General features: G+C 39.2%; 1 protein-coding gene across 1 annotated transcript in view; it reads right to left on the bottom strand.

Annotated features, from left to right (window-relative positions):
* TEK (TEK receptor tyrosine kinase) overlaps positions 1-15,618 on the bottom strand; it is a gene marked incomplete at both ends in the record, with an annotated part of 38,904 nt that overhangs the window by 2,791 nt on the left and 20,495 nt on the right. The window contains 14 exons of the mRNA XM_080637453.1: positions 977-1,090; positions 1,486-1,676; positions 2,018-2,128; positions 3,113-3,323; positions 5,132-5,289; positions 5,787-6,086; positions 7,350-7,643; positions 8,496-8,630; positions 9,412-9,573; positions 9,949-10,090; positions 10,363-10,517; positions 11,533-11,661; positions 12,381-12,521; positions 13,905-14,036. Of these exons, the coding sequence (XP_080493579.1) occupies positions 977-1,090; positions 1,486-1,676; positions 2,018-2,128; positions 3,113-3,323; positions 5,132-5,289; positions 5,787-6,086; positions 7,350-7,643; positions 8,496-8,630; positions 9,412-9,573; positions 9,949-10,090; positions 10,363-10,517; positions 11,533-11,661; positions 12,381-12,521; positions 13,905-14,036 (2,375 nt within the window). The remainder of the gene's footprint in view (positions 1-976; positions 1,091-1,485; positions 1,677-2,017; positions 2,129-3,112; positions 3,324-5,131; positions 5,290-5,786; positions 6,087-7,349; positions 7,644-8,495; positions 8,631-9,411; positions 9,574-9,948; positions 10,091-10,362; positions 10,518-11,532; positions 11,662-12,380; positions 12,522-13,904; positions 14,037-15,618) is intronic.

The raw sequence follows: 15,618 nt of genomic DNA, 5'->3' as shown, positions 1-15,618 counted from the left end.
CTAAAGCTGATAGAAAATTTATCCTGCACCAAGAGGAAATGGAAATAATTCCTGACTGATGTCTTATGATGCCTCTAACCAATTTTGTTCTTGTAATCACATGGTATTATTCCTGGTCTGCATGATGTTTGTTACAGATCTTTGTCCTTCAAATCTTCCAAAGCATTAGCTCTGGGCAGCTCTTCTTTCAGCTCATAGATGCTGAAATGCCTCTGTTCACCATGTTGCTAACTTTTGCCTCATTTGATAGACTTAGACTAACTTGCCTCAGCTGAACAAAATCTGGTATAAAAATACTGTTTTCATAGCTGTACAGATCCACCTACATGCACATATTCTCTTCATTTGTCAAATGTGTATTATATGGGCAGCCTGCAAGAAACCTGGAGAGGGACTTTTTACGAGGTCTTGTAGTGACAGGACAAGGCGGAATGGCTTTGAGTGACAGAGGAGAGATCTAAGTTAGCATTAGGAAAAAGTTCTTCCCTGTGAGGGTGGTGAGGCACTGGCACAGGTTGCCCAGAGAAGCTGTGGCTGCCCGGTCCCTGGCAGTGTCCAAGGCCAGGTTTGGTGGGGTTTGGAGCAGCCTGGTCTAATGGAAGGTGTTCCTGCTCATGGCAGGGGGGTGGAACTGGATAATCTTTAAGGTCCCATCCAAACCAAACCATTCTGTGATTTTTATTAAATCCCATAACTGGCTGCAAAATTGTTGATTTCACTACAAATCATATTCATATAAATAACCTTAAACTGTACTATAAACATACTATAAAAAAAAAATAGAATTGATTTACAAGCAATGTACATATATTAATAAACACAATATAAATATTTATACATGCTAATACATAACATGTAAATAATCAGTTCTGTAGTACACATAAGTTGCATTTTTGTTCATACGAAAACACAAAGCAAGAAATGAGAAAATGAAACATGAGAAAAATGGACTATATCAGTTTCTTTTCATCCTTACCATGGTCTTCTTAACATAAACTTCTTGACCTCTTGACAAGCCAAAGTCAGCTATTTTTGCAACATAATTTTCTCCAACCAAGATGTTTCTTGCTGCTAAATCTCGATGAATAAACTAAAATAATAAAAAAAAGCCCAAACCAAAATCACCACAGTATCTATAAACTTTACATATATTATTTAAGTGCTATATTGAAAATTGTAAATATCCAGAATAAGAACAAAACTCAAACCAAACAGCTTGGTATGTCACTACTAAGAACATTTTAAACTTTATCTGAAGATCCTTTCATCCTCAGTTAGTTACCATGTTGTCTGTAAGTTTTAATGCCTCTTCCTTGATTCCCATGACATAGTATTTGATAGGGCTGAGTGAACACAACAAAATGAAACTCATGCAATGGGTGCTATAGAAGCTAAAATTAAAACGTTATTTTGATTTCATTAAAAATCATAGTTCCTGAACAATGAATTGGTGTGCTTTCAGTGGGTAGAGAGCAGAAGACTGACCTGTTTCTGGCTCAAGTAGTCCATCCCTCTAGCAACATCTGCTGCAAAATGCAGAAGTTGTTGAGAGGAAAGTGTAGATGCAGTACTGTTGGCAATAGCAAATGCTGGGTCTGTCTCTAGCACTCTGCTTTTACGAAGGAAGTCCAGTAAGTTTCCATGGGGGGCATATTCAATAGCAAGATAAAGATATCCTAATGAAACATTGAGATAGTGAGCACATCACAAAATAAAAGATGATCAGTAATAGTATTTAGACACACCACTTTGAGTGGAAAACAAATAAATGTAAAACAGGAGGGGGAATATCAAACAGCATAATTCCTAGGTGCAAAGGAGAATTTAGAGCTATTGAGGAACACAATTTCTGGAGGATTAATATGGGCTTGTAGATCAAAACCCAAGTTTATCTGGCTTTTTAGCAAATGGTGCAGAACGACCTGCTTATGAACTGATGTTTCTATGGACTGTATGAGATGCACAATGGGTTTTTTCATACAATTTGTTTCTGTACATGTATTCAGGAGTATCTTACCTCGATGTTCACATGCTCCCAAAAGATTTATGATGTTGGGATGATGACCAAGTTTACAAAGAACTTCAAGTTCTCCAGCAAAGTCTCTGTGATCATCTTTTGAGGCATACTCTGGAAATCAAATAAACATGCATTTATGTTTTCCATTGAACTGAGTTTATGACCATATTGGTGTTGATTATGAGGACTCTGGGCTGCCTGGAGCACTACTGCTTCAGCCCTGACAGGAAGAGAAAAAACTGTAAGGTAATTAAATATTTGTTGAAAAAAGTAGTATTTGTCATCAAAGATAAAAAAAAGAGAACCTAATTTCTGTAGCAGCCATTTGCAGAGAAATAAAGCATCTTTTTTCCCACGTATTTCTACCTATTTCTGTTTTATAATCTACCATGTCACTTCCCTTATTACTTAAGAACGTAAAATGTAGCAGATTGTGTGAAAAATCTTTCCATAAGTGTGCTGTTGATTATTTCTGCCTGCATGCAGACCCTGGGTCTTTTTGAAATTATCATCATGCTTAAGGATGTCTCCCAATTTGCCTAGATAATGACCTAGCAAATTGCAGGAAAATATGTACATTCTTGCAGTATTTTGTGTATTGTAGTTTTCTCCAGAATGTGGCAGTCATGCCCCATGAGTACAAAGAAGATGAGTGATCCTCATGATATTGTATACACGTATAGGTGCATAGACACAGTAGTCTCTGAATGGTTAGGGTAAAGCAAGATGAGCACATGCAGTGCCCTGAGGCTACCTCTGCACTCCTCTTTCTCTTACATGAATCTTTTAGTGGCTTTCCTTCTGCAAGTGAACTCATACATGAAGTTCATACTGACTTATGAATTGAAAAATACATAATAGTTAATGATATCAACATTTAAAGAGAAATATAAACCAACATGACTGTGCAGAAATACAGCCTTTGCCAGGGCACAGGTGCTGGGCTAGTAACAGCTGATAGAATTTCACTAGCAAATTTGAATATTTATTTTACCTTTAGAAGAGGGCTACTAAGCATTTATTTTGACATTTCAGAAGCACTTGGAACAAACAACCAAGCAAAGCCTTTAGTCTCAGAGTCTTGATCTTCACTACCTTTCATCCTTTTAATCGCAGCGTCCATGCGTAAGCCATCCTTCTTAATGCGTGCCTTCAGAACTTGCCCAAAGTTGCCTTCACCAATCACATCTTGAAATTTTATGTCATTCCACTCAAGAACTGGATAAATAGTGGGATCTGGGCTATTTTTTGCTTTCCTGCTCAGGGTGAGAGTACCTGAGTTAAACTGTACAGCTGGCTCCTCCCTCTGTAACAGAGTTAAGTAAATGACATTAACTGTAATTTACACTTTACTGATCAATGCTCTGATTACACTCCCCAAATACAGGTGTCCTCACTCATGTACACACACACACAGAGCCTGATCTATCTCTTGCTTACACAAGAGTAAGTATAGTAGACAATTACGTCCACTTTAGACACTAACTGCATCAAGAGCTTCTGCCCAGATCCACAAAATTAGTCAGGTTCCTAGTTTATACATAAGTACCTTAGTAGACCTAGGCCTGAGCAGTTTTATCATCTTGAAGATGAAGGTGATGGGCAAAAATCATTTGGTAAAACTGATCTCAAAAGCAGTTGTAAGTCTCAGGCTTGAGATTTATCTTGCACTAGGCTTGGATAAATCCTGTTCTGATTAGGCTCAATAAAAGGCTGAGGAAAGAAGAAGCAAGATGTCCTGGGTTCAGCAGTAGCAGTCATTTTTCTCCTTCTCAGTAGCTGGTGCAGTGCTGTGGTTTTGACTTTCAGCCTGGGAACAATGTAATAACACCAATGGTTTTAGTTGTTGCTCAGTAATGTTTACCTGACCAAGGACTTTGTGAGTCTCATGCTCTGCCAGGGAGGAAGGGAAGCCAGGAGGAAGCAGAGACAGGACACCTGACCCAAACTAGCAAAAAGAGGTATTCCATACCACAGCACCTTATGCCCACGATATAAACTGGGGGCAGTTACCCAGAAGGGCTAGATCACTGCTAGGGTCAGGCTGGGTATCGGTCAGCGGGTGGTGAGCGGTTGTATTCTCTTCCCTTGTTATTTCCCTTATCATTATTATTATCGGTGGTAGCAGCAGTGATTTGTGTTATACCTTAGTTACTGGACTGTTCTTATCTCAACCTGTGGGAGTTACATTCTTTCTATTCTCCCCATCCCTCTGGGAGCGGGGGAAGAAAGAAGGCGGGGGTGGGGGGGTGAGTGAATGGCTGCGTGGGTCTCAGTTACCGGCTGGGCTTAAACCGTGACACAAGGAAACAAAAGAGAGAGGAAATGATCTTCCTCCATACTTGAAGGGACACCTCTACGTCAGTTGCACATCCCCATGAAATATTTCTGTGGGACAAGTTTCTGGAAAGGAGCAGGAACTATTCTGTGTGCGCTGGGACAGAGGATCTTTCTGGATGAGCCCCTCTGTCCCCTGTTTATGAAACAACCTATGCAGATCTATACAGAAGAGCCTTTCAGGCCAGCTTTATTCTTCTTCAAAGGTTCCCCTCTGAAGTGAGCGAATAGTACCAGAAGGCAAAGTGATAGACTACAGCAGGATGCAAATACATATATATGTATATGTGTATATGTGTGCATATGGAGAAATGTCTCTATGTAATGTTACAACCTTTGGCAATTTCCTTACAGCCACAACTATGATGTTGCCATTGACTGGTATGCTGTTCCAAAGTTGGAAAACCATGACGGAGCAGTCACTGATGCTCAACAGCAATGTGAAGAAATACTGTCATTTTCAAAATCAGGCACAACCCATAGAGGGAGAAAAGGCTCCTCCATTCTATCTATTTGGTACTTGTCATACACAGGTGTGACAAAGTAGAAAAGGGAAAAGGTAAATGGCATGAAGTCAGGTTTTCTACCTCATAGCTTATAGCTGTGATTGCCTCAGCTCCAGGGTCACTAGCAGAGAAGCTTTACAATAACAGTACTAGCTGCACGCATGAAGAGAAGACAGTATTTGAGGAGGCTAAGAAAAGGGAATTTGAAAAAACAGAAAAAGATGGGGCCAAAATTAATAACCGCACTGACACAGGAAAGCCGAAAACTGACCACCACATTTTGGAAAGCTTGAGCCATTCGGCGCTGGAAGTTGGCTCTCTTTAACTGCAGCATGATGAGAAACGCCAGGAGAATTGTTACACAGGTCATCCCTGCAGAGCCAAGGATAGCAATAAGCAGCATTTTGCCTCCTTTTGATTCGTAGGAAGCTGTTGAGAAAGCACATAAGGAGTTCATCATTATTTCCAGCTAATTCTGAAAAAGCCATGAACAATATGTAGCTAAATACTCCTGTCTAGTAAACTCTATAAAGGCATAGATGTATATCCCTTTGTTTTCCAAAAAATATCATGGCATTAGATGCTCTGATTTTCAGATGCACAAGCACCTGCAGATCCCGCCGAATTCAGGCAGAGAAGGCCTGAGGTCACATTCAGTGATATAATAGTCCTATTATATGCAGCTCCTTTAATCTATGAGCTGATGGGCACTTTCGAGTGGATACACACAAATGTTACAAGTTGACACTTCACCAGGGCCATGAAGTGAACTGAAAATCAGATTTTGGTGATGCTGTGCTGCATGTCAAAATTAAGAGCAGAAGAAAACTAGTATTAAAAAAAAATATATTATGACTTTGCCTTAATTAATTAGTTTATACCACTGGCCCTGGTTTGTGCAAACCCAGCATGCTGGAATAACCAACCTTTAGTTTCTGGAAGAGTCTTTAGTTCAAACGATGTGTTTGGGTTGCTCAAGCCAATGTTGTTCTGAGCATTAATCTGAACCTGGTACACAGTGTTTGGCTCAAGACCCTTGAGATGGTATTGAGTAATGCTGGTGTTCTTTATGATAATGTCAATGTGGTTGTACTCAGCCTTGCCATAAATTTTGTAGCTGATGATGATGGAGGAGATGGAATGACCCTCAGCAGTTGTCCAAGAGATGACTGAAGATGTGTCTGTGGTGTTAGAAAACCTGATGTTGTATGGTGCAGGAGGGATTCCTGAGAACAAACACAAACACAAACAAAGTGTTAGAGTGTACATCCACCTTTTTCTCCTTCCTGCAGTGAGCCAAGCACTTTCCTTCGTGCTTTTGCTGTGCTAAACAGAAGCAGAATTTTGTTGATGAGTTATGGTAACTGAATGCAACAGTTTTATGAACTTGATGTGCTGTCACCCATATTGCAGTACACCATACTTCCAGCAGAGGTTGGAGTGGCATTAAGTATAATCCTGTCCTTGGATTGTCCAGAAGATACGAATTCTCTGAGCTGTATGCAGAGACAGCATAATAGCTTTAAGATTAATGCAGAAAAGGCTAACTTCCTTCCATACTGAATCATCATTCCCATGTGATTCCCAGGTGCCATACTTTCACTGCTTTATGGAGCAATTCCCTGTCAGGATAAAAGCTGTTAGAAAGAAGGGAAATCAATACCAACATTTCCACAAATTTCATCAGAAGACCACCAGCAGGGATGAGTGCTAGACTTGTGAGCACACCAATGGCTGATAAGCTAAGTACCTGCTCCTGGAAAACAGTAACCTTATGTTTTAACTAGTGCAATTTGGTGTCAAAGCTCATGTAACCAACATGGTGCCCCATGATGGCCACTGATACTTCTGCTAATACATGCAGGATCTCAGTGAGGGCCTCCTCTCATGATCTGCAAGGAGGAGGAAGCCCACCTTTCTAGTGTGTGGTATAGGCGGTGGCACACATCAGCCATGCAGATGGACATCTGTTTAGATGGAAGTTCATTCAGATAGGGCATTTATTGTGGCACAAAGAGAGAACACTACTCACACTCAGGGAATTCAGGTGTGACCACTGGTCCTCAGTGTAGCACAAAACTACTCTTTGCTTACAGGGGTTTTACCTCATGTTGTAACTTCTTTTCTTTGATTGACTGCTGACTATTTTTGTATTGAATTGCAGGTCTGAAAGGGTTTTTTGGGTAATGAAAGAAAATGCCACATATATCAGAAACATGAATTGCACTGAAATAAAGATGTGGATTCCCAATCTTTTGTTTTTCTCATTTTTTTTAACTCATTATTCGTTCCTGATAATTTCCACCATAAGAATTTCTTTGGAAACTGATCTATCTTCATAATACTGGTAATAACAACCACAAAGGATCATCAGGAACTGAGTTACCAGGACACTCTATTACATTTAATGTAGTCATCAAGTCACAATCAGTCTGATTGCCGCAGGAAAGAGGAGGAATTAAACAGAAGGATGTGAATCAGCTACTTACTGTCACTGAAAGTCCATGCATACAAATAGTTGCTCCATTCTCCTTGGGACCTGGTGTTCACCCGTACCCTGCACATGTATTGCTGTCTAGGCTCAAGATCTTTAATGATCAGGGTGGACATATTTCCTGGCACTTGAGTAATAACACTGCTCTCGTCACCGTTGTCATTCACACTCTTCCTTTCCACTTCAACACGAATGTCATCCTCTGTCCTCAGAGTTAAAGGATGCCATGACAAATTCAGTGATGTCATGCTTTTTGGAAAGAGAGTGAGACCTTCTGGTGGAGGAAGACCTTGGAAAAGCCACAGTGAGACAGGGAACAACATTTCATCTCTGGTATGCAAGCTAAAATAGGGGTACCAGTTATTCCCAAACACTTGCCCTATCTTGGGGTGACAAAGGGTAATTCTCCCCACCACCCTACCCAATTTGGCAGAAATTACATCTAAAAGGTCCTGATAGTCCCAAAGTATCCTATCAACACCTATTGTGTCAACTAAAAGGTCTCTTCACTGAGCTGGTGTTGCAGATGCACTTTATAGATGTGAGAAGCCAGCTCTTGCTCTGTTGTTAAACAGTTTCTGTTACAATACTATTTTATTTTATATGTCTCTATTCATTTTGGGCTGTATCCTTGGTGAACTAAAAGCTTATGTGTTTGTTCAGGCATTTCTAAAGTAAACTGATCTAATGCTAAGAGGAAGGACTTATCCAGTATTAGTAGAAAGGACTGGCATGCAAAACAAGGGATTTATATCTCCAACTCTGCTGCATAGCCAGCCAAAATACGTAAATTTTACCTTCCCAGACCTCCCGTCTCTAAATCAGGGAGACTAATAGCTGTGCCTTTTTCTGGTTTTTTTCACCTCTGGGGTATTTGGCTTTTGATGTGTTTGTGGTTGGTCTGATTTGGCTTGTTTGGTTTGTTTTTTTGGGGGGGGGTGGGATGGGGTTGTTGTTGGTTTCCTTTTGGTTTTTTAGGGTTTTTTTTCCTTTGCCTGAGACTGTTTTGAAAGACTTTACATCGCTTTCAGGTCCAGCCTTCTTTGCTCAAATGAAAGTGCTCTGGCAGAGATTAGGGAACAGACCACAGAGAAAAACAGCTGAAACATCCCTTTAGTGAAAAGCCAGGGTGACAACTTACCAAGCGCAGCTGTCATGAAGCTAGCCTGTGGTCCAGGATGGCCTTCCCCTCCTTCCCCTCTCCGACTCAGCTGAACACAGAACTGATACTCTGTTTTTGGTTCCAGATTGTCCAGTCTTTTGGTTGTGCCTTTTACTGACAATGAAAGGAGAAAGTAAATCTCATGTTCAGACCATGCTGAAAGATGTTAAGAAAGAAAAGGTTTGGAAAACATTCCTGAACCACCAGACAGAGAAGGTAAGATCCTCAGGCTCTTCTTTTATTCCTGATTCACTAAAATAAACTATGTAGAAATATAAAATACTTATTTTTAAGTTGAGCTCCAACCCAGCCCAAGGGATGTTTCCATCTTCCCTTCCTTCAGGGCAGACTGGTTGCCTGGGCAATGAGCATTGGGTTATCTTGAATTAGTAATGACAGTCATTTGTTACTTGTTAAAGTTACTGTAGTGTTTCCTGTAGTATTTTAGGCCTTGCATAAAACGTCAAAACAGGGGCTCAAAGAGGTCATCTAAATAACAAGCAGGCTTCATTTTGCTTATACTATTCCTTATAAATATTTAGGTAAGCTATTTATCTCACTAAAGGGCACAATAGAAACAAAGGAAGATTGTAGATGATCCAGAACATCTCCATACTACTTTTGAAAACCTGCTGTTTACATGGGAGCTTTCAACAGCTGGGCCCAACACTGAGTACTGTTTATCTTAATGAAGGAGGGGGGAACCCCTTAGTTACTGAAAATTGAATTCTTAACATTATATATATGATACGCAAAGAGTCACATGTCCAATCATAAAAGATTCAATTTTTATGCGTTATAGTGTCTTTTGAGTCTACTCAAGAGCAGACATCACGTTATATTTCAGCATGCAGCTGAAGTTTGTGCTGAAGGGAATTAAAAAACATTCTCTTACCTTCCACAGACATCCAGGACTGATAACGCTTTGCTGGCTTGTAGAGGAGTTTTGTTGACACAACAGGTCCATCTCCAAGATGTAACTCAGCATTGATATCAATTATGAGAAAGTTATGTCCACTGTCTGTCAGCCTTGGGGCATACTGTGGCACAGGAGGAACTGACCAAAAATGCAAATATTATATCAGCCTTTTAATTCCCTATATTACCAGAACTGTGGCATCTTCCTAGATCTACAGGAAAATGGGAGATGTTCTTTAAAACTCTTATAGACATGACTTCACATCCTAAAGCTGTCAGTTTAGATCTTTCAAAAAACTCCCTTCAGCTTTCTTCTAGTCCATCACAGTTATTTTTTCAATACACATAATTAGTATGTTGCTTATAAAGGGTTCCTGTTCATATTCTGACCGTAGATATTTTTTCAGACAGTTTCCTGCAGTGTAGAGAACAGAAAGTTCTGACATATTACAATATAAATCTGCCCTTAAAATTAGAGGAGGCAAAGACATTTGAAGAGATTCATGCTTTTTACCTTTGACTGTAACTTGAAATGGTTTCTCTGCCATTCCTGCTACTGTCTGCACACTGCAGACCCAGGTTCCTGTATCACGGAGCTGGATTCGATTAATTGTAAACATGGCTTCAGAGCGATTACTGGTAACAATTAGGGAAGGCTGAAATGATCAAAGACATACAGGGCCTGAAAAATGTGAGCATTTAGGAACATTACCAAGACACTTTCTCACAGTTCAGAAGCTCATCTAGAGTTTAGTGATATCAATAGAAAGGATTTATAATGGTCAATTCCATAGTTTCATTTGAGCTCATGAGGTATCTCAGAGTGTGGAAATTTCACATTATGCTTGAAAACCATGATGTGCATTTACTGCAGATAAAATCAATGTAAGCATCAGAAAAAATGGGATGCAAATAGTCAGGAGCCTACCCTTAGGACAGTTCCATCTTGCTTCAGAAGTTTAAATTCTTCAGATTTTGGAAGCGGCACTCCAGTTGCTATACAAAAAGGCTTGAACTCGACGCCAGAATTGAGTTCTACAGGATCTAGTAAGTTTTCTATCCGAGGTGAAAGATCTGCTGAACCTACAGAAGATGTATAGTATCTTAATGTCAGCCTTCAAACATAACTTTAAAAGTCAGCACCAAAACAAATTTAGGTGTATAGTGATCAGAGGCAGCATAGGTGCCTGGTTCTCCCTTCGCTCGAGGCCTTATGCAAGGATCACGCTTGCCAAAGTCAGCACTGTTACGTCAGTGTAAATACCATGTGAGAAGGAACAAGCCCAGTGACTGTTCTTCTTTCTTTTCCCCTCTCCTCTCTTTCTCACTTGCATTATAAAGCAGCAAGTGTTTAACTATGGCAAAATCATGTACACATTTTGTTTTGAATGTACAGTATCTATTTGCTCTCCATTTTGTCTAAGTGCAGTCAGATCACAAGAGTATAGTTTGGATGTCTGGAACACAGTCTTACTTTGCTGCTTGTTTTTGCACTTGAAAAGCTTTGCAAATGAATAGTGGATTTGTCACTTTGTTTATCAAGCAGAAATAATAGATGCTGAGTGTATCTATTAAAATACTGTGTGTGAACCTTCCCTGAATCCAGAGGGATTATAAACAAGATACGTTCAGCTCTGCAAGTTTAACTCTCAGAGAGACAGAGCTGATTTAAACTCCGGGGTTGTCTTGGTGTTTCAGTTATCAGTTTCAGAACACGAGGTATATGGTATAGGAATGTATGTAGACGAATAAGAGGTTGGTAATGGTAAAATAGCATTAGTGTCTCCAAAAACTGATCGAGCAGATAGCATGTGCGGTTTCTGTCAGTAACTGATATTAAGGTTGGTGTCAAATCCTATGGAGTAAGGTTGAAAATCTACCTCTAATGAAAACAAAATCAGAAGAAATGGTAGCATACCAGTCTGTTAAATGCAGCATATGGGGCAGAGGCAATAAGGAAATACACAAGTGTCTGGATCCCTGAAATGTAATTGTCAGAGCAAGGATACCAGCCTGGAGTGGTAATGCTGTACCAGCATGAAGATCTGTTTCAGTTACACCGGGAAAAGCCATTTACTACCGTGTTACCTTGCTTTACCTTCTTTTTCACATTGCAGACCATGCCATCCAAGGGAGCAGATGCATCCCTTAAATCTGTCACATGTCCCTCGATTTTGACAATTGCATTTGAGTTTGCAGTCCGACCCATAAAAACCAGGTTTGCATTCTGCAAGTATATATGTTTCCAGTTAGTGTAAAGGTTCTAGAAAATGTCTTCCATTAGTTCTCAATCTCATGCATCAATTCTCCAATAGGATTTAGTTACCTCAGCTGGTTTGAGTTTGAAACTGTATGTATTAACACTAAACCATTCCCAAAGTATCCTGAGACAACACTAACATCAAAAATGTAAAGCACATTTGTATGCACATCTGTCATTTGTAGACTAGACGCCAGTGTGAAAGCTTTTTCTCTCTCTATTCTTTTATCACTTAGACTGTCACAGTGTCCAAAGGCTTCATCAGTTATGTTACCACTGAACAAGATGGCACATATTCGTAAAGGAATATGTGGCTTGTATCCCAAACAGATTGCAGTCTAATAAAAATGAACAAGACTGATAATGCTCATTATTGTTCAGCAATGGATATATGTTTGGCACCGAATTGCTCAGTTTGGCTTGCATATATACAGAAGGACTGTAGCTGTTAGAGAATTTTTAACATCTCAGTAGAACATCAGCTCATTTTGCAGAATAATTTGAATAGTTTTCATCTTTACTATGATGAGAATCTGACATGGTCATCTGAGATGGGTAAATATATTACTCCTTTTCTACATAATGGAAAATACCCTGTCATTTACTTTCCTCTGTTAGTTCCCTTCTGTATTTCCTATGTGCAGCGCACTAAGGACACTACTATTCTTCATATTTTTTTGTTATACCTTTATCACATTCCAGTCCCATCCATCCCGTGGCACAAGAACAACCATATGGATCTGGTAGACAGAACATATAGTTTCTGCAGCCATAGTTTTCTTTACAGCTTTCTTCGCATGTTTTGCCGAATGTATTTGCTCCACAAGCTATTTAACGGAGAGAGGGAAAGAGTAGCCCAACTCTATTAAGTCCGCAAAAGATACAATGCTTCTAATAATACAGCTTTAGACAACAGAAAACATAAAATAAAAAATAGCATTTTTACCATTCAAATAGCAGTAACATTAACATCCATAACAATTTAAGCCATGGCTGCACTAATGGTTAAATTCAGGAAGCACAAAAACAAACATAACCTTCTCCCATGTGAGGATCCATCAACAAATCACCCATTGTTTTGGATATGCTGGGAATGAGCTTCAACAATAAATCCTCTTTATAGGCCTTTTTAATATAAAATGGACAAACGGTGCCATAAATAACAAATATTCTTTTTATAGGTCAGTGCATATGAAACTGCCAAGCTAAAGGTTTTGCCTTTCTGATAAGGTCAATGCTACATTAGAGTGGTTCAGATGTCGACTATTCCAACATCTTAGCTCTAGTATTTGCAGCACTGCAATTCAGTCAAAACATTAGGATACATATAAAGTGCTGAACCCCAGAATTGTCTGGGGAGATCACAGCAATGTTATGCCTGCTGTAATTCTTCCAGAATCTAAAAAAATTGTTACAAAGATACGAATAAATAGACATATACTGTTGATAAGCCCCTGCAGAGACAAATCACCCTGTGGACATATTTAGCACCTTGTTCAGAAGTAGCCAGGGAATCTCTAACCCAGGGTCTTCATTTCCCAGTGTTAGTGTATCCTTAAGATCTGCTATTCTACCATGCATTTAACAGTCAGTCAGTAGCTCCAGAGAATCACATAACAATCCAGGTTGGAAGGGACCTCAAAAGACAATCTGGTACAGCCTTTTGTGGGAAAAGGAGCCCAGATGAGATTATCTAGCACACTGTCCAAGTACATATCAATCAAGAAAAGTTGGAAACAATATAATCTCTACTAGGAGAAAAGAGGGAAAAGTTAAATGATAGAATCATAGAACAGTTTAGATTAGAAGGGACCTTAAAGATCATTCAGTTCCAACCCCCCTGGCACATGCAGGGACACCTTCAACTAGACCAGGTTGCTCAAAGCCCCATCCAACCTGGCCTTGAACAATGTTAGGGATGGGGCAGACACAGCTTCTCTGGGCAACCTGTGCCAGGGCCTCATAACCCTCATAGTCAAGATTTTTTTTCTGATATCCAATCTAATCTAAATAATCACAACTACAAAAGCAACCTTATTAATTCAGGGTTCATCTCACCAACACTGTCCTGGCTCCAGCACCAGCAGTAAATACTATACGTACAAAGAATAAAACAAGGCTACTCCATTTGATGCTTCCCTCAGTATTCTGCTAACTTCTGCTACTGAGAACAAATTAATACGTAATCTGTGAAAATAATATTTCGTTACCTTTCTCACATGTTTTTCCCATAAAACCTGGAGGACAGATGCATTCCCCAGTATCTTCATGACAAATGCCATTGTTTGTGCAGGAAGGGCAGTGGGAGCTACAGGAAGGGCCCCATTTCTGAGCTTCACATCCTTTTATGGAAAAATACAATGACATTTTTTGTCTTCTTGCTCAGTAACAAATCAAGCAATAAAATTCTTTTTAATTAAGACAAACAGTAAAATACATGAAAATAAAATCCATATGGACCCCCCCAACATCCCACCCTCCTGACCTAGTGTAAGGAATCACTTTTGTCACCATGGTTACCACATAACATCTTCAAGGAAGGAACTGAAAAATTCTTCCTTGTTTGAAAGTAGAGTTTTTTAGTTTGCAAGATTAGTTTGTAAGTTGAAAAATATTATATATTTAAGATTGCTATGCTTGTAGCAAGGATCTGAGACTTACAATAGACCGAGGCTTCACCTGGACCTGGTTGTACTGGTAGTAAGTCAGCAGGGTCAAGCTTGGCATCACTGATATTGTACCAGCATTTGGCAAGTAATGATTTTTTTCTGTAATAATGTATTTCTTGAAAGTTCATTAGACCAGATTCACATCTGTTATTTCTTTACTGTCGTCACTGGGTCTTTATAACAATGATCAATCAGTTGATGACCTGTTTTTGAACTAAATGGACTAAGAGCAATCACTTGGTTTAAAGCCTGTCATAATTTTCTTTCCCACTTCATAATTTAAGATGCTACTACCATTAATCTTGCCAGTGAGTAGTTTGCTACTGATTTGATAGAAGCACAGCTCCAGTTCTAAACAAGTATATATGACTTAATCTTGCAAATGCTTAATCTATTCCTACAGGATGCAAAATTCTTTGAAAGTAATAAACTGGAAAGTCCTGAGGCAGGCTCACTAAAACTGAGTAATCCAGGCTTGGTTCAGTTCCGGGTTTTTATCAGAAAGCATTTAATAAATCAACATGGCACTTGGAGCTCTGTATCTTCCATCTCCTGCAATGAAATTCTTACATGTGGATACTTTAAAAAAAGGCTTTTGCTAAAAATCATCAGTCTGTGTCTATAATCCTAATTCAAAGAAAGACAGGACATGTTTGAGCAGTAGCATCACCCATTCTCTTTGCTGTTAGTGTGCTCCCTAACACTCTCCCATACTATGCCCCAAGTTTTTTCCCAGTAGCTAGGATAGACAAGAAAAAAGCCTGTGGCAGAATTTATTGCTAAGTCTTGTGCTGTGCAGCTTGGTAGTAGTGTAGAGAACAGATCTTGGATCATTTTATTTAATAAGGTGGCAATAGCTTCAAAATCCAGACATAAGGCATTACATCTATTGATTTCTGACTCCTGGAAGCATCCTGTGGATGTTAGCAAGTAAAATATGTTTTATCATCAGAAACATTTTCTCTATTATGTAAGATATTTGAGCAGCTATTTATTTTTACAAGTCAGCTTTATATTTCTAAGTTAATAGAATATAATATTCTTTATATCTGGTGAAAATAGACATGTAAAATGCTTAATGGAAAATATCCATCTACATTGTAAACTGGTCCTGTCATCCACTGGGAGATGAACTTCAAGAGCTAACTAAGGCTGGGGTAGCTAGTGAAATTAGAATAATGTGTGCTAAAGGTAAATCTTGGAATAAATGGAGTTTGGATATAGCCCACCATAAGGAACAGAGACATTTGAAATT

This window comes from Psittacula echo (genome assembly GCF_963264785.1).
Source record: "Psittacula echo genome assembly, chromosome: Z".
Lineage (NCBI taxonomy): Eukaryota > Metazoa > Chordata > Aves > Psittaciformes > Psittacidae > Psittacula > Psittacula echo.
Note: the sequence above shows the minus strand (reverse complement) of the source record. Positions and strands in the feature narration are given on the sequence as shown.